Source organism: Bos mutus, chromosome 16 (genome assembly GCF_027580195.1).
Source record: "Bos mutus isolate GX-2022 chromosome 16, NWIPB_WYAK_1.1, whole genome shotgun sequence".
Lineage (NCBI taxonomy): Eukaryota > Metazoa > Chordata > Mammalia > Artiodactyla > Bovidae > Bos > Bos mutus.
In genome coordinates, this window is record NC_091632.1 from 18879817 (window position 1) to 18899908 (window position 20092).

The 20092-nt window shown below is 36.7% G+C and overlaps 1 protein-coding gene across 3 annotated transcripts in view; it reads right to left on the reverse strand.

The window, feature by feature from the left end:
- Nucleotides 1–292: 292 nt before the first annotated feature.
- Nucleotides 293–20092, reverse strand: part of HMCN1 (hemicentin 1) — a 538357-nt gene continuing 518557 nt past the window's right edge. For 2 of the 3 annotated variants that reach the window (XM_070384783.1, XM_070384782.1), the window contains 3 exons: nucleotides 16777–16896; nucleotides 3237–3363; nucleotides 293–1724 (listed from right to left, as the gene is read on the reverse strand). In XM_070384783.1, coding sequence (XP_070240884.1) covers nucleotides 1358–1724; nucleotides 3237–3363; nucleotides 16777–16896 — 614 coding nt within the window. In that variant the 3' untranslated portion in view covers nucleotides 293–1357. The remainder of the gene's footprint in view (nucleotides 1725–3236; nucleotides 3364–16776; nucleotides 16897–20092) is intronic. The other variant, XM_070384784.1, reaches the window with a different exon arrangement.

Sequence of the window (20092 nt, forward strand, 5' to 3'; positions counted from 1 at the left end):
GGAGTTGGTGATGGACAGGGAGGCCTGGCGTGCTGCGGTTCATGGAGTCGCAAAGAGTTGGACACGACTGAGCGACTGAACTGAATGGACTGTGAGATGTAGAAGGTGTGCCGTTTTCGCCATTGATTAGCTGTGTTATCTTAAGGAAGTTACATAGGTTATCTGAACCCCAGGATGTGGACGTACAAAATGTGAGTAATACTACTTCAAGAGTTATGATGATTAAATCATGATATGTATGACACATACGTGTATGTATGTCTATAAATTTTAATGCTTGTTATGAGTTCAAGAAATCAAATTTAGGTTTTTAAAAAGTTAAAAAGGATGTGAAAATTTTATTTAGGCAGGTTTTACTGGAACAATTTTTTTTTTTATAAAATAACTTTATAAAAGAGTCCATCAAGATATTATAAAGAAAATACACACTAAGGTAATATATGTACACTTCATAAAAATTCAATACATCTCGGCAATTGCTTCCAGAGTCTGTTACCACCATGTACAGTGTATTGACGTTTAACATTATGCTAATTTGAACATACAAGGTTTTCAGGAAAAACAAAACTGTCCCATTGGTGTTTGAAAAAATTGTTTCCAATTGACAGGAAAATTTAAAGAATGCTAAAATGTAAAATTTATGGTGCTAACTGAATGGAAAGCCATGTCAAAAATGTTAGAGCAAAGACCCATGCCATAATCACTGAGGACAAATATATTTTTTCTATTATTATAACTGGTTCAGCTGGTTCCACAAAGTTACTGAAAATAATATTCTTATTTTGGATGCTCAATCAAGGTAAACATCATTTGGTATTAAAAAGCTTTCTAGAAGCTGTACTATACTTCTATAATGCATGGTATATCTTTCCTTTTTAAAGTGAAAATAAGTATGTAAGTCCTATTATTAATATAAAGTATTAATACTTAAAAAAGTATCTTCATAAGTTACTTAGTAAGCTTTGATCAAAACACACAGCACCTAGCTTTATTATTCTCAAAATGGTTAAATGCTGAAATTCACTTGGCTTTGAATTTTTTTTCTTTTTTACAAAATTATCTTAGCTACTATGTTACTATAAAACATTGCTGATGGGTCCTGTTAAATGTTCAGAATAATCCTTGCAAAGGAACTGCTCCAGTGTAATAAATAAATAAAATACTACAAGACTTTTCTAGATCTTACCAAAAGATATGACCATGGTGGGATCATGAAAATACCTCAACAGTACCAAGGAAGGCACACAAAACAGAGCACAGCACCATTTTCAAGTTGCAAAGATTGCAACTGTTCAGGGAACTTAATTCCCATGGTAAATGTGGCTTACTTATGTGGATTTACGCTTGGGAGAGCTGCTTAGTACGGATAGGCAGACACAGCTATATAAACTATGAATGTGGTCTGATACTCAACGGTCCCATTGGCACCGTAGGATAAGGCTCGAACCCGCATGCGGTAGGTCTCTGGTTCCTGTAGTGGTCGTATTGTGTACACCACTCCTTTCAGGTTTTCATCCCTTAAGGCAAAGGGAACAGTCTGTTCCTCATCTATCATGAGGAAAGTTGTCCTGGGATGCATCACTCCATCTTGAGTGTATGCAACCAGCCGGATCAAATCTTGATTGGCAGCTATTCCAAACGGGAGGGAGACGAGTTTGTATTCCAAGGCATATGGACTCAAGGCACATTCCAAATCATTGGGTGGACAGTTCTTGAGACAGAACCTAAGGACAATAATCACATGAAATATATAAAGTTATCATGGCTTGGAAGCAGGAGAAGGCATGATGCAGGTGATCACGATCCATGACAATTTGGGGGCATTAAAGGCAGGAGACAGTCTGACTGCAAAATACTAAGGTTCACCCCATGGTCTGTGTTATTAACTGAAACCAGATGCCAGATGCCGATGAGAGTGTGCTGGTCTAGAGTCATATATTTCTCTCAGCTCCATTAAAATCAGAAGCTTTTGAACCACAGAAAAAAGTACCACAGAACATCTTTAAAGTGAAAAGCCAGTTTTGGAAAGAGAAACATCTGCATATATATTGGAAACAAGGACTTCTTAAAGAGAGGACTACAAATGACTTTAAAATGTTAACATCTACCCTAAGACTATTTGAAAGCAGAAATAGAATATATTGATATTGGTTTATTTTTCTAAAAATAAATAAAAGGTCAATTACAACTCCAAAAAAAAAAACAACTTTCTTTTCGGTATTTGCTTTCCACATCATTTTAGATTAAAAATAGTATATTTTCTTTTTCCAGAGCCCACAGCAGTTGTTTGAGTCGTCATGACTTTGAACTTGTGTGCCCCAAATCACTGGTAATAAAGAGTAAAACAAAAAAATGCACAAAGGACCATGTTCTGAAGATACAGATTCTCATAGCATTTTTAAAAGTCTGATAAGTCTGTAATTTTTATCTTCCCCTTCCCTATTCCCCTCAGACAGATTACAAATAGGTTTTGGATGAATCCTGGGCAGCGCACACTTGACCATGTTACAGTAACATGGGAGTCACCACTGAGAGGAAAACAAAGTGAGATCCAACCAGAGTTCGGTTTCAGAACTACCTCCTTATTAGTGGAGCCTATTCACGATGGCCATTATCTCATTTTCCAAGCACCCCACCAACTTGGTACCTAAACGGAGTGCAATGTTTCTGTAAGGGGAGGGAGAGAACAAAGCAGTTTATTCAAAACCAGAAAAGACAGTGTTTCAGACAGCAGAATATGTAAACAAGATGAGATGTGAATGAACAGACAGACTACTGACTCATCCTTGGTCTCCTCCACACTCCCATGGAGTCATGATGACTCATCACTGTTAACAGCCGTGGTACCTCTTAGAGCCAGTGCTCTAAAAGCAGAGAGCCCTGAAAACCCTGAGGCAACACCAAGAGAAAAGACAATTTCAAAGATAGGTCGGCTCTATCACCCTATAAAATGCTCCCTGCTGAGGAGGGATTCTAGATGTTGCCTGGTGCATTACACACTGAGCAGACTTGTTCCAGGAAACCCTGGCAGCTCAAAGCTGGCAATCGCTGCTGCAGGATGAATTCGTTTGTTTGCCCACTCTCTGAAGAAGGAACACACAGTAAACCCCTAGCCCCTGAGGGATTACTGACTTCCTGTGAGTGAGAAACATGACTGCAGACAGGGCTTGTTGGTCAAGGAGAGAGAGGAAGGAGGATTTTCAAAAGCATGCCTGGGAAGAGAAAGCAAGACATACCCTGACACAGGATCCCGTTGGTAGTCAGGTGGACAGGGTGTCTCAATGCAACGGTAGCTTCCTCTCATGTTGAAGCACATGCGATTCGGCCCACAGCGCACATTCTGTTCCAGACACTCATCAATATCTACAACAGCACAAGAAACAGACAGCATTAGCAAATAAGGTCAGAAGAGGCCATCAGGGCAGGCATTGTGGATATTTGCCTGGAATACTGAGGGTTAGCTTTCTCCTCCCCAAGAATGAACTTGGTTCATAGCTGCACCTAAGCTTTTTCACCCACCAAGTGGGGATTTTGATTTTTGGTGTGCTGTTTCCAGACTGATTGTTCTGAGGTTAAGTTTTTTAAAAATCACGTGAAAAGACATTGAAAAATAAGGGCTATGAAAGTAGAAGGGAAGCTACAAAGAAAAAAATTTTTTTTTATACTTGGGAAATAGAATGCATTTGAGTTTTGTAAAGCCAATAATTCTTTAAATTCACTAAAAACAAGCTAAAAATTTAAAAGACACATGTGAACCTTTCTTGGAGTGAAAAATCTCTTTTAAACATGAATGATCCTTGATCTTTCCCTAATATTTTGTAGGGTCAAATTACTGGGTGGGAGGATGGGTAGTAGAAATTTAAAGAAGTTATACATTCAAGGAAGACTTGTGGAGACTTACAGAATAAAGGGAAAAAACAGGATCAAATAGATGACCCAAGAACCATAATTCAAGTTTGATTGAATCTGAACTATGTAGAATCCATCCTCAGTTGTTATAGGTAGGGTACTCTCCCTAGGATATTGGGGAAACATGCAAATGCAATGCTCTTTGTTTTCTACACAAAATTGTTAAAAAAAAAAAAAAAAACCACATTTAAATCATTAAAATTAAAAAGCATCAAGATAAAGCCAAAAGAAACGTTTTTTGAGTTCCCTGAAAATGAGTGTTTCTAAGCCATGATTTTAAACTTGAGGTCCATATTTAAGCATTAGGGGATCCGCAAATGAAACCATTTCTGTACATTGAGTATGTAGGTATGTGTGTGCGAGTTAGCAAGAGAGATGAAGCAAGACTCAGATTGACTGACTTTTCTGGATAAGAGGGCCTATAGAGTTCAACATAATTTAAGGGATGTTGAGGCCCCAAAGTTAAGAATCATATTTTATAGCAATAGTTTCAAACTGTGGTATCTGTATTCCCCTGGTAGTACATGAAAACTCCCAGCAGTTATGACAGCAGGCAACTATTTCAGGGAATTAATTTCCATTCAAATTAAAAAACCTTTTTCTTATTGAAGTATAGTTGATTTATAATGCTGTTAATCCAATGTACAGCAAAGTGATTCAATTATACATATATACATATATACTTTTTCAGATTATTTTTTTTTAGTTTATTACAAAATATTATGTATAGTTCCCTGTGCTATACAGTAGATCCTTGTTGGTTATCAATTTTATATATAGTAGTATGTATATGTCAGTCCTAATTTCTCAGTTTATCCCTCCCTCCAACTCCCTTTTCCCTCTGCTAATCATAAGTTGCTTTTCTATGTCTGTGGGTCTATTTCTGTTTTGTATGAAAGTTCATTTGTATCTTTTTTAGATTCCACATATAAGTGATATCACATGTTACTTCATCTTTCTCTGACTTCTCTTAGCATGGTAATCTCTAGATCCATGCATGTTGCTGTGAATGACATTATTTTATCCTTTTTTATTCTTTTTATGACTAATATTTCATTGTATATATATGCCACATCTTTATCCATTCATCTGTCAATAGACATTTAGGTTGCTTCCATGTCTTGGCTGTTGTAAACAGTACTGCTATGAACATTGGGGTGAATGTGTATTTTCAAATTATGGTTTTCTCTAGATATATGCCCAGAAATAAAGCTGCAGGAGCTAAAAAAGCAGGATAGCTCTACTTTTAGCTTTTCAAGGAGCCTCCATGTTGTTCTCCATAGTGGCTGTAACAGTTTACATTCCCACCAACAGTGCAGGACAGCTGCTGCTTCTCCACACCCTCCCCAGCATTTATTATTTGTAGACTCTTGGATAATGGCCATTCTGGGTGGTGTGAAATGATAACTCATTGTAGTTTTGATTTGCATTTTTCTAATCATTAATGATACTGAGCATCTTTTCATGTGCCTGTTGGCCACCTGTATATCTTCTTTGCAGAAATGTTTATTTAGATCTTCTGCCCATTTTTAGGAAAACGAGCTGTTTATATATTTTGGAGATTAATCCACTGTCAGTCACATCATTTGAAAATATTTTCTTCCATTCTGTAGATGGTCTTTTACATTTTGTTTATGGTTTCCTTTGCTGTGCAAAAGTTTTTAAGTTTATTTAGATCTCATTTAAAATTTTTCTTTTTAATTTAAATTTTATTTTCATTACTCAGGAGATGGATCCAAAAAGATATTGCTGCTATTTATGTATCCTGCCTATGTTTTCCCCAAAAAGTTTTATGATATCTGGTTTTACATTTAAGTTATAATCCATTTTGAGTTTATTTTTATGGTGTTAGAGAATGTTCTAATTTCACTCTTTTACATGTGTTTGTTCAGTTTTCCCAGCACCACTTATTGAAGAAACTGTATTTTTGCTATTGTACGCTTTTGCCTCCTTTGTTGTAGATTAACTGACCATAGGTGTGTTGGTTTGTTTCTGAGCTTTCTCTCCTGTTCCATTGATCAATATTTCTGTTTTTGTGCCAGTACCACATTATTTTGATGACTATAGCTTTGAGTATAGTCTGAAGTCAAGGAGCCTGTTTCCTCCAGCTCTGTTTCACTTTCTCAAGATTTCTTTGGCTGTTTGAGGTCTTTTGTGCTTCCATACAAATTTTAAAATTTCTTATTCTGTGAAAAATGCCATTGGTAATTCAACAGCAATTGCATTGAACATGTAGATTGTCTTGGATAGTATGCTCATTTTGACAATATTGATTGTTATAATCCAAGAATATTGTATATCTTTCCTTCTGTTTGTGTTATCTTTGATTTCTTTCATCAGCATCTCATAGTTTTTAGAATACAGGTCTTTTGCCTCCTTAGGTAGGTTTATTCCAAGGTATTTTATTCTTTTGATGCAATGGTAACTGTTAGTGTATAGAAAAAGAAAGTATTTCAGTGTATTAACTATGTCCAGCAATTGTACTGAAATTATTGAGCTCTAGTAATCTTATGGTAGCGTTTTTAGGATTTTCTAGGTATAGTATTCGGAGAAGGCAATGGCAACCCACTCCAGTACTCTTGCCTGGAAAATCCCATGGGCGGAGGAGCCTGGTAGGCTGCAGTCCACGGGGTCGAGAAGAGTCGGACATGACTGAACGACTTCACTTTCACTTTTCACTTCCATGCACTGGAGAAGGAAATAGCAACCCACTCCAGTGTTCTTGCCTGGAGAATCCCAGGGACAGGGGAGCCTGGTCGGCTTCCGTCTATGGGGTCACACAGAGTCGGACACGACTGAAGTGACTTAGCAGCAGCAGCAGCAGGTATAGTATTATGTTATCAGCAAACAGTGATAGTTTTATTAGTCCTTTTCCAATTTGGATTCCTTTCATTTCTCTTTCTTCTCTAACATGTCTAGGACTTCCATAATTCTGTTGAATAAAAGTGCCAAGTGGATATCCTTCATCCTTGGCCTTGTTTCTGAACTTAGAGGAAATATTTTCAACTTTTCACCATTGAGTAGTATGTTAGCTGTGAATAGGGCTTGTCATATATGGCTTTATGATGTTGAGGTAAGTTCCCCCTATGTCCACTTTATGGAGAACTTTATATCATAAATGGGTATTGAATTTTATCACAATAAACTGTGGAAAATTCTGAAAGAGATGGTAATACCAGACCACCTGACCTGCCTCTTGAGAAACTTGTATGCAGGTCAGGAAGCAACAGGTAGATCTGGAAATGGAACAACAGACGGGTTCCAAATAGGAAAAGGAGTATGTCAAGGCTATATGTTGTCACCCTGCTTATTTAACTTATGTGCAGAGTACATCATGAGAAACGCTGGGCTGGAGGAAGCACAGGCTGGAATCAAGATTGCCAGGAGAAATATCAATAACCTCAGATATGCAGATGACACCACCCTAATGGCAGAAAGTGAAGAGGAACTAAAGAGCCTCTTGATGAAAGTGAAAGCGGAGGGTGAAAAAGTTGGCTTAAAGCTCAACATTCAGAAAACGAAGATCATGGCATCCGGTCCCATCACTTCACGGCAAATAGATGGGGAAACAGTGGCTGACTTTATTTTTTTGGGTTCCAAAATCACTGCAGATGGTGATTGCAGCCATGAAATTAAAAGACGCTTACTCCTTGGAAGGAAAGTTATGACCAACCTAGACAGCATATTCAAGAGCAGAGACATTACTTTGCCAACAAAGGTCCATCTAGTCAAGGCTATGGTTTTTCCAGTGGTCATGTATGGATGTGAGAGTTGGACTGTGAAGAAGGCTGAGCACCGAAGAATTGATGCTTTTGAACTGTGGTGTTGGAGAAGACTCTTGAGAGTCCCTTGGACTGCAAGGAGATCCAACCAGTCCATTCTGAAGGAGATCAGTCCTGAATATTCATTGGAAGGACTGAAGGTGAAGCTGAAACTCCAATATTTTGGCCACCTTATGCGAAGAGCTGACTCATTTGAAAAGACCCTGATGTTGGTAAAGACTGAAGGCAGGAGGAGAAGGGGACAACAGAGGATGAGATGGTTAGATGGCATCAGTGACTCAATGGACATGAGTTTGGGTGAACTCCGGGAGTTGGTGATGGACAGGGAGGCCTGGCGTGCTGCAGTTCATGGAGTCGCAAAGAGTCGGACATGACTGAGTGAACTGACCTGAACTGAATTTTATCAAAAGCTGTTTCTGCATCTATTGTGATGATCATATAGTTTTTAATTCAATTTGTCACTGTGGTGTATCACACTGATTTGTAGATACTGAAAAATCTTGCATCCCTGGAATTTTAATCATAGTGTATGATCCTTTTAATGTAATGTTGGATTCAGTTTGCTAGTAATTTGTTTAATATTTTTGCATATATATTAATCAGTGACATTTGTATGTATTTTTTCTTTTTTGTGGTATCTTTGGTTTTGGAGTGACAGCGGCCTCATTGAATGAGTTTGAAAGTATTCCTTCCTCTGCAAGTTTCTGGAATAGTTTCAGAAGATTTAGGTGTTAACTAGTCTATTAAAGCTTTATAGAATTTGCCTGTTAAGTCATCTGATATGGTATCTTTTGGGGGAGTTTTTAAAATCACAGATTCAATTTTAGTATTTAAAATTGGTCTGTTCATGTTCTCTTTTTCTTCATTTTTCACTCTTGGGAGATTGTACCTTTCTAAGAATTTGCATATTTCTTGTAGGTTGTCGATTTTATTGACAAATAGTTGCTTTTAGTATGGGCCTTTTTATTTCTGTGGTGTTGACTGTAACTTCTTTCTCATTTATGATTTTATTGATTTGGCCTCTCTCCATGTTTTTCTGGATGAGTCTGGCTAAAGGTTTATCAATTTTGTTTATCTTTACAAAGAATCAGCTTTTATTTTTATTTATTGCTTTTAATATTTTGACATTTTTATTTTTAAAAATTTTACTGTATAGTTGACTTGCAGTGTTCTCTTAGTTCAGGTGTATAGCAAAGTGATTCAGTTATACACATACATACATATATTCTTTTCTGAAGAACCACCTTTTAGTTTCACTGATCTTTACTATTGTTTTCTTCCTCTGTAATTCATTTATTTCTGATCTGATCTTTATGCTTTCTTTCCTTTTAATTAACTTTGGGTTTTGTTTTGTTCTTTCTCTAGTTGCTTTAGGTGTAAAGTTAGGTAGTTTCAGATTTTTCTTGTTTCCTGACGTAAGCTTGTATAGCTGTTAACTTTTTTCTTAGAACTGCCTTTGCTGTGTTCCATGTTTTGGATCATCATGTTTCTGTTTTCATTTATCTCTAGGTATTTTTTCGATTTCCTCTTTGATTTCTTCAGTGATCCATTTGTTACTTAGTAGCACAATGTTAAGCCTCCATGTGTTTCTGTTTTTTGCAGTTTTTTCTTGTAGTTGATGTCTAATTTCATAGTGCTGTGGTCAGAAAAGATGCTTGATAAGATTTCAATTTATTGAGGCTTGCTTTGTGGCCAAGGACATACTTTGATTGTACTTGTATAAGTACCGCATGTCAATCCTGGAGAATGTCCCATGTGCACTTGCAAAGAATCTGTATCCTGCTGCTTTTGTATGGAAGGCTCTATATATACCAATTAAGTTCATCTGGACTAATGTGTCTTTTAGGGCCTATGTTTTCTTATTGATTTTCTGCCTGGATCATCTGTCCATTGAGGTAACTGGGGTGTGTTAAAAGTCCTCCCCTAGTATTGTGTTACTGATAATTTCTCCTTTTATGTCTATTAACGGCCTTGAATATGAGATTTTGATATAGCAGTCTAGGTATACACACAATTGTTTTAAGTTGCTGATTTCTTAATTTCAAATGCACTTCAAGTATCCTGAATTTTTAATCTCCTTCTCTCATGATTACTGGTTTCAATATCATATTTAAATGTGGATGATTTCTTGCATTGTGTTCCTATGTGTCCAATTGTGTATCCTATGGGTGCATGTATATTTACAATTGCTCTCTCTTCTTCTTGGATTGATTCCTTGATCATTACGTAGTATAGTTCTTTGTTTCTTGTAAAGTGTTTATTTTAAAGTCTATTTTGTCTGATACAACTGTTGCTACTCCAGCTTTCTTTTGATTTCTATATACATGGAATCTCTTAAACCATTCCCTTACTTTGTCTTCATGGCTTCTAGATCTGAAATGGGTCTCTTTTCAGCAGCATATATATGGGTCTTGTTTTTGCACCCGTTCATTCATTTGTATCTATGTCTTTTGGCTCAAGCATTTAATCCATTTACATTTAAGATGGTTATCTATGTATGTTCTTATTGCCATTTTGTTCATTCTTTTGGGTTTGCCTTTGAAGGTCATTTTTTCCCCTCTTTTGTTCTCTTGTGATTTGATGGCTATGTTCAGTGTTTGGATTTCTTTTTCTTTTTTGTATATACTTATTACAGAGTTGATTTGCAGTTGCCTTGAAGTTTTGATACAGCAGTCTAGGTATACATACAATTGTTTTAAGTTGCTGATTTCTTAATTTCAAATGCACTTCAAGTATCCTGAAGTTTTACTCTCCTCCTCTCATGATTACTGGTTTCAATATCATATTTGAATGTGGATGATTTCCTACCTTTTGGGTAGGTTTGCCTTTACCAATGAGCTTTCCCATTTCCTAATTTGCTTGTTTCTAGTTGTAGACTTTTCTTTTCTGTCTAGAGCAATTCCTTTAGCATTTTTTTGTAAAGCTGGTTTAGTGGTAATGAGTTCCTTTGGCTTTTGCTTGTCTGTAAAGCTTTAGATTTCTCTGTCAAAACGTGAATGAGTCTTGCTGGGTAAAGTAATCTTGCATGTAGGTTTTTCACTTTCATCACTTCAAATATAATGTGCTACTCTCCTCTAGCCAGAGTTTCAGCTGAAAAATCAGACAATAGCCTTATGGGGGTCCCTTATATGTTATTTGTTCCTTTTCATATTTTCTGTCAGTTTGATTACAATGTGTGTGGGCATGCCTCCTTGAGTTGATCCTCAATGGTAGTTTTTGCACTTCCTGGGCTTGGGTTACTGTCTCCTTTTGCACATTAGGAAAGTTTTCAGTTATTATCTCTTCAAATATTGTCTCAGGCCCTTTCTCTCCCTTTTCTCCTTCTGGGACCTCTATAATGCAAATGTTGGTGCATCTGACATTGTCTCAGAGGTCTCTCAAACTGCCCTCATTTCTTCTCATTTTTTTCTTTATTCTGTTATGCTGTACTGACTTCCACCATTCTGTCTTCCAGCTCACCTATCCCTTCTGCCTCATTTATTCAGCTATTGATTCCTTCTAGGGTGTTTTCACTTCAGTTATTGTATTCTTCAACTTTTTGGCTGTTCTTTGTATTTTCTAACTCTTTGCTAAAAATTTCTTACAGGTTTTTGCACTGTGCATCCATTCTTTACCTGAATTTTTGGATCATCTTTACAATCATTACTCTGAGCTCTTTCTCAGGTAGATTGCCTATCTCCATGTCACTTAGTTGTTCTGGGGGTTTATCTTGTTCTTTGTCTAGAACATAATCCTCTGTTATCTCCTTTCACCGGGATTTTTCTTTCTTTTTTATTTTTAAAAATATCTTTGGTTGCCCTGGGTCTTCATTGGTGTGTGCAGGCTTTCTCAAGTTGCAGAGAGTGGGGGCCACTCTCTAGCTTGGTGCATAGGGCTTCTCGTCGTGGTGGCTTCTCTTATTGCAGAGCACAGGCTCTAGGCACATGGGCTTCAGGAGCTGCAGCACGTGAGTTCAGCAGTTGCGGCTCGTGGGCCCTAGAATCTGCAGGCTCCCTTCCGTAGTTGTGGCACATGGGCTTAGCTGCTCCATGGTGTGCAGAATCTTTCTGGACCAGGGACCAAACCCGTGTTCCCTGCCTTGGTAGGTGGATTCCTATCCACAGTACCACCAGGGAAGTCTTTGTATAGATTTCTGTTTTTATGTATGTGGAAGGTTAGTTATGTTTCTTGACCTTGGAGAAGTGGCCTCCGTGGGGGATGTCCTCTGTGTCCCAGCAGTACACTCCCCTTTTGTCACCAAAGGGCCAGGGACCAGGTGGTTCTAGGGCAGGTTCTGATCTGCATTTCTGGACTTGGTTCTGTAGGCTGCTGGATTGTAGTTTTTTTGCTTCTGGTGTCTGCCCTCTGGTGGGTAGAGCTGGGACTTGATAATGACATAATGTGCTTTCTATTACTCCTTTTACAATAGAATTAGTTTTCCTCCAGGAATGAAACAGAATCATGTTTTATTTCAGTTAAATCTTAAATCTTGCCTTTTGACTCTGCAAACCAACTTCCAATTATGATTTTTATCTGTTGGAAGTGTTCCATCTCCTTGACAAAATGAAATTGTCTCAGAATGAAGTGAAAAGCCCTTTAGGAAAATGTGAAAGAAATGTATCTTTGCTATCATAAAAAAATCCCATTCCCCTCCCATCCATATTCCAAATTTCATTTTAGCTTTAATTTTTATAGTGAACTCATACAGAAACACGGGGCCAGTGGACTGTTAGGGCCTATGACAATGGTGGCTTGGAGGCCAGAATCTAGATACACATTTATACACAGGAAGAACAGCTACCTCATCACATATTTCCATTGGCTGAATATGAATATATCAAATGTCAGAATCTAATATACAAAGTGTTTGTCCCTAGCTCCATAATAATATACACTTCCCATAGAAGAGCTTTCAAAAAGTATTTGAGCTTCTAAGAAGGTAACCCTTGTCTTCTATCACTATCTCTTCCGGAGTAAGTATCTTTAAGGCATTCAATCTGCTCACTTTGTTCACTCATTTTAGTCACTAGTCATAACAAAAAGTAGCCAGAAAAGGTGGAGCAATCAGGCTATCTTTTGTTACCTGACAGTGTGGTAATATCTGGTTTTTGTAAGATATTATATAATTATATAACATATCATAAGATTAATTTAAATAATTGTATATAATATATAAAATTACAAAATATTATTTAAAAATTATTGTGATCAAAAATTAAAGTATAGGCTTTTCATAACAAATATTATTGCTACAAGAAAATTATACCAAGATCAGTTGAAAAACTTTCACAGGAACAGCTTTAGAATATATGAATGCATTTAACCAAATGCTTCTGGCTACATTAAAAAAAGTAATTCAGAATAAACATTTGACTTATAGAGAATATAAAGTAATTCAGATTCTCAATAGACATGAATTGCTTCTTAAAAACTTGGATAGATAATTCATTTTGAAGGCAATGCCAACATAGAGTATTTTTACACTTTTAGAATTAGATTGTTGTTCAGTCACTCAGTTGTGTTCCACTCTTTGCAACCCCATGATTTCCCTGTCCTCCACCATATCCTGAAGCTTGCTCAAATTTATGTTCATTGAGTTTGTGATGCCATCCAACCGTCTCATCCTCTGTTGTTGCCTTCTCCTCCTGCCTTCAGTCTTTCCCAGCATCAGGGTCTTTTCCAATGAGTTGGCTCAGTTCTTCCAAAGAATATTCAGGACTGATTTCCTGTAGGATTGACTGGTTGGATCTCCTTGAAGTCTACGGGACTCTCAAGAGTCTTCTCCAACACCACAGTTCAAAAGCATCAATTCTTCAGCACTTAGCCTTCTTATGGTCCAACTCTCACATCCCTACACGACTACTGGAAAAACCATAGCTTTGACTATGTGGGCCTTTGTTAACAAAGTGATATCTGATTTTTAACACTCTTTCTAGGTTGTCATAGCTTTTTTTCCAAGGAGCAAGTGTCTTTTAATTTCATGGCTGCAGTCATTGTCCACAGTGATTTTGGAGCCTGAGAAAATAAAATCTATCACTGTTTCCTTTGTTTCCCCATCTATTTGCCATGAAGTGATGGGACCGGATGCCATGATCTTAAGATTTTGATTGATACAGGATGCTTGGGGCTGGTGCACTGGGATGACCCGGAGGGATGGTACGGGGACAGAGGTGGGAGGGGCGTTTAGGATGGGGAACACGTGTATGCCCGTGGCAGATTCATGTTGATGTATGGCAGAACCAATACAATATTGTAATTAGCCTCCAAATAAAATAAATAAATAAATAAATAAAAAGATTTTGATTGTTTGAGTTAACACTTTGAGAGCCCACTTTCACTCTCCTTTTTCATCTTCATCAAGAGGCTCTCTTTAGCTCCTCTTCACTTTCTGCCATAAGGGTGGCATCATCTGCTTATCTAAGCTTACTGATATTTCTCCTGACAATCTTGATTCTAGCCTGTGATTCAACCAGACTGGCATTTCACATGATGTACTCTGCATATAAGTAATAAGCAGTGTGATAATATTCAGCCTTGACATAATCCTTTCCCAATTTGTAACCAGTCCATTGTTCCATGTCCAGTTCTAACTGTTGCTTCTTGACCTGCATACAGGTTTCTCAGGCAGGTAAGGTGGTCTGGTATTCCCACCTCTTTAAGAATTTTCCATAGTTTGCCAAGATCCACACAGTCAAAGGCTTTAGCATAGTCAGTGAAACAGTAGTAGATTTTTTTTCCTGGAATTCTCTTGCTTTTTCTATGATCCAACAGATATTGGCAGTTTGATCTCTGGTTTCTCTGCCTTTTCTAAATCCAGTTTGTATATCTGGAAGTTCTCAGTTCATGTACTATTGAAGCCTTACCTAGCTTGAAGGATTTTTAGCATTACCTTGCTAGCATGTGAAATGAGTGCAATTGTGCAGTAGTTTGAACATTTTTGGCATTGCTCTTTTCTGGGATTGGCATTAGATTAGTGGGGTTTAACATTAGCATACAAAATTTTCAGTTTCTCCTCTCTGGTTTTGGGGAAAACTATACTTGGTCATGTTTTTGGTTTTCATTATGCAATCTGATGACTTCTACTTTTGACTAGTTTCTGTCAATGTTCAATGTCAAGTTCACTTTAATATCCCTTTTATTATTGATATCTCTAACACTAATGTATAAAGCTTCAAAAATTCATCTGGGAATGAAACATAGTCTTTTGTTCCTCATAAATGCCTCAGACACTTTCTAAAGCCATAAAAGACTCCAAGAGAGTGGAGACTTCTTTAAAGGTTGTAATTGTTTTCTCTCATGTCCTTTTATAAAATCACAAAAATATGTAACTTGCTTAAATTGCAGACATTTTAGATGATGCCTGTTTCTGATTTGTGCACATTATTTTCCACTCTGGAGCACAAGTGAAAGTGGAAAAATGTTTTGAACTGAATGAGTGAAAAGGGCAACTAAAAAAACATACTGGCATAATTTAAAGGAGAAAAAAATCCTCTAATGAGAATATGACATAATATAACCCTTAAAAATCTGGCTAAGGAGTTTGCAGTCCACTAGGTTATTCCAAATGCTTCAGTATCTATCCCCTTCCTTCCTTGGTACCTGGTGCACCTCTAGAGAGAGTAATGGTAGTGTTGTACACTGCCTCCCTTCAGAAGGATTCATGGGGTGAAGAGCTGGAGAAAGTTGTAAGCTATGGACAATGTAAGCACTCTTACATCTCTCTGCTGCCACACTACAATCACTGGTGTTCACAGCATCACAGGAGAAACTAAGGACCATTCTAAACATCATGAAATCTGTGATCCAGTCCTGCCCTTGTTCTTGATGGTTATAGGACACTGAGACTCACATAATCACTCTGAGAATTGGTTTTATCATCTCTAGAATGGGTCCGAATCATTGTTCTTGACAAAGCTATACTGCTGATTAAAATGAGCTAACAGTTGTTTCAGAAAAATGGAAAACTATAATGTAGATACGTTATTCCAGTATTTCAAAACTTAGTAAAATGTTCTTCCTAGGGCAAGCTTTTCATAAATGTTTGGTGAAGGATGACTGGAGCAGAGTTTATTATTGCATTCACATGATCAGTGGGGGCTCTGAGGGAGTATATTGGGTGAATGGGGTAAGTAAGAGTGGGGAGGCTCATAGTAACCCAGGTGAAGCTACTGTCCGTCCTGTTCTTGCTTCCAGAACACATTTCCATGAGCTGCATCCTAGCAAATGTTTTGTAAAGGAAAGTCTTTCATACAAGACAGAGATGAATAAAATTCAGAGCTTTTAAAGACCTATATAATATTCTTAGGTTTTTTTTTTTTTGTCCATAGAATTAGTTTCTTAGATTTTGACGATTTATGTAAATTCATACATTTTTTCTCTAAGTATACATTGCAACATACTACATTTTATCAAAATACAATGCTCCTTTTGCATTTTTGTGTGAAGAGGGTACAATTGAGATTGATTATTTTTTTCTTTCTGCCATCACTACATATTGTCTAGAACTCTGCTGTAACACCTAGTAATAGAATTTTGTATGTTGATTAAGCACTTGTTTGCATGTCTGTATCCACTAGACTCTAAGATCATAAAGGAAATAGTGTATATTATTCACCTGTTTTAACCTACTGCATCCAGAATTTCTAGAAAATGATTGGTATTCATCATTCCATTCAAAAAATGAATGAGTTAATCACCCACTGATCACTAAAACAAAGTATAAAATAATGCCTAACACTGAAGTACATTTACTGAGCATTCATCCCATTTCTCCTTTCTTCTTAGCTGGATTGTAAAACATGTCTGAAGAGATCTAGTTCCTTTTAGTTTTAAATATATATGATATGAACTGATTTAGGCATTCCTGTGTGCCTTCTTCTAAGATCATACCAAAAATGTTTCTCAAATTTTCCTTTGCTTAATTGCCGCCTTCTGCTTTTCCTACTTGCAAAAGCAATGATTAAAGATAAGTCTGACCCATGGGAATGTGAAGGGAAAGGAATCAACTAGAAGAATAATTATTCAAAAAAAAGACATTTCTCACACTGTGCTATCTATATTGGTTTTAAGTTAAGTTGCAGCACTAAATGTCCCAAAGTTTTCTCACCTTGACATGTCTTTCCATTGAGCATGAGCTGATAGCCAGGTGGACAGATACACTGATAGCTCCCAAAGGTATTTTTACACTCATGCTGGCAGGTGTCTGTATTTTCACATTCATTAATATCTGTGCAGAAAGAAAGCAGAATATGTAAGTACAAAAAACAAAGGCAGAAACTGTGACAGAATCAACTATAAACAAGCTTTTGACATACAGTAGACAACTTAGTGATTTTATACTTATTTAAAAAGGCTCAAAGTGGTTTCATATAAGGATCTGTTTTTAATGGAGTCCAATATAAGCTGTCCTATATTATAAAATATGAACACCTCTTTTGTGTATAAATGTATTTGAACTGAAACCCCAACCTAGCCAATTTCAATGTTACTTAATTAAGATTAGAACAACAGATGAAACAGAACTGTGCAAGATCCCAAACTACTAAAGTGCTAAACTCTTGACAGAACAGTAGAATTTACCTAAAAGATAAAGTTTCTAATGAGATTAACTGGAAAAAGAAATATTCTTTTCTATTTTATTTAAACTGTAGTTGCCTCTCCAACAGCCATGTGTAACTTTCCCATATGCAGATATCATTTAGTGGAGGTGGTTTTGTCTTTGCCATAGGAATATTTATCCAGCTTATACAATTATAAAGTATTTCACTAATGACAACTGCATATACATAGTTGCTATGTTACTTTGGCCCAGCCACTTAACTTCTCAAGATCTCAGTTGATTCTTCTGCCAAGAGGAGTCATAGACACAATCTCCTTACTTCTCACAGGTTTGTTGGAAGGTGCAAATATAATAAGATATGAACATTTTATGAACTATAAAGAGCTAATCTACCTGCTATCACTAAACAAAATTAAGAAAACAGTAATAAAAAGGACAGATAGAAAGACAGTTTAAAATTAATTGCTATTTGCTTTCCGAATCAGGGATGGGATTTGAGAGGCCTAGATTTACTGTCCCAACTGTGTTTTGCCTAATAGTAAAATCTGCCAACCAGTGTTAGAAGAAAGAGGAGAAGATGGTATGAAATGGGGGCAGTAGGGCTGTGGGCTGGAAGTGAAGGGAAGAGAAAGTGAAAACTTGGAGATGACTCAGAGCAAAAAAGAACCTGTTCATTCTGCAGATGCTCAGATTATAACTGCAATGATTCAAGCTGTTAATGACAAATACTCATCAAATATTTGTCATTGTTTTTGCCCCATTTTAGTTACCCAAAGCATTCAGGGCTGCACTTGAGTTATTTTAACATTTTCCCTTTATAATCTGCTTTAACAAAAATGACAACAGAAATGTAAATCATGTTGAACTCCATGTAGTTTAAAGTGGCCCTAAGTGTGATTTCCATGTTCAGAAGCAATGTTTCATTCATTTTCCCTAATAAGCTTTGGAATAAATTCCTTAAAAAGCTAAATTTTAGCCCAAGTCTAACAAAATGCCATGGTGTTAATCTGAATCTTTTGTAATCTGTCTATCCCAGATGGTTAATTAAAGAAAGACATTTCGTGTTTACTGCAAGTTGCTTGTTACATAATTCCAAAGCTGTCTGCAGTCATAGTGTGAATTTCTTTATTAGTACAAACACCATAAAATATTCACTGTATTTTAAGAAATATTTCTAAGCCTATTCAGTGGTCCCCAATAAAACTTAAATATCCAGTAATTAACTAGTTATAGAACTTAACTTTAGATTCTCCAAGACGGGTCCTCACTCTGAAGTAGTAACTGCCTTACACAGTAGATTGTTTTGGGAATGTAATTCACATAAATATGTTAGTGTAATATAAACACAGAGACAAAACATTCATAAGACTTTACTGATGAAATTACAGGGCATAGATTGTGGTAGAGAAAAGGAGACATGGTTATCAATCAAGGACACTTTCTTAAAATGACTTGGACCTTCAGATGATTTAGAAATCAACTAGATGGTGTATGGTGTGGGGAATATTGTTTCCCTCATTTATGAAAGCATAAGCAAAGATTTTTGGTGTAGAAGAAAAGAGTTGTCTGAAACAAAGGCAGACAGTGGGATGTTAATAGGATATGAAAACTTCTCAGTGGGAATGACTATTTGGAAGAAACTTAGAAAAACGAAATGTTAGATGTTAATTCTATGGAAAGTAAAAAGTTTCACTAGTAAATAGGTCAAAATTGTGGGCATAAAAAATTACCAATGGGAAAAAAAAAAACCCAATAAGAACAGTTTGAAGCAGGCTGAGAGCAATGTTTGATATCCTGCCGAGAACAGTAGAGTCCACAGGCTTAGTATTAATAATTAAGTAGTATTTGACCATATATGGAAAAATGTTGAGAGTTGTTAATGAATGTATGAATGTTTCACATTCAATAAGTAAAAGAAACGAGCACTGTCCACAATTCAGGGAAGATGATCACAGGTAGAAAATTCCATATACATCATATTAAGCTTTAGGTACTTCAAGACAGCAGATAGAAAAGTTCTGGGAACATTTGGGGCTAAAGGATAAAGGCTTGAAAGTGTAAGGATCTCGAGAGTTTGAAGGTCCAGTAGAGGGGAGATGATGTGAGAAGCTGAGTCCACCTAACAGTGACAGAGGACACATGTCAAAGACTACGATGCAGGAACAGGACTTGGAGAAGGGCAGGAAGAGAAATGACAAAAATTGAAGTCAGATGGTATTCTTTAAGTACTTAAAAAAAATGTTTAACAGAGAGCACATTTGGGAGAGAATAAATGAAGCATAGAATACCTAAGAAAAATGCAATACCATGAGGTTGGCATAGGGGTCTTTAAATTTAAACAGAATTTCATTCTTTCCCCTCTTGCCTCCCCGCTCCCTTTCTTTCTTGTTTTCTCATTTCTTTGACCAAACTGCAGGGCTCATTTGTGCTTGCTAATTCCTCTCAGTGTATAGTTCCATGACATGCAAACTGTGGATACTCACAGAAAATTGAATTATTTGAACAACAGATGGAATTGTTTGCAGTTTAACTGAAGACAGGGTCTTCATTCTGGAGCTGGAAATTACACTTCACTTTTGTAAACAAATTAAGTTACAGACTTGTAAATTTAAAGGTACTGAAAGCACACAATTTAGAACAATGGAAAAAAGTTTTGTCCTGACTTACATTATCTTTTCAGTGACTCACATATATACAAAATAAATCAGAGAAGCTCCATGGGGAGTGTGGGACTACAGTCAGGGCAGTGTTGTATGTTCATACAGAGCAAGCAGTTGACACAGTGGCAGAGCGTTTCCCTTTAAACCCACTGCTTTAGCATCCGTCGGACAAAACCATAATCTGCTAGTACTGTATTACGGTG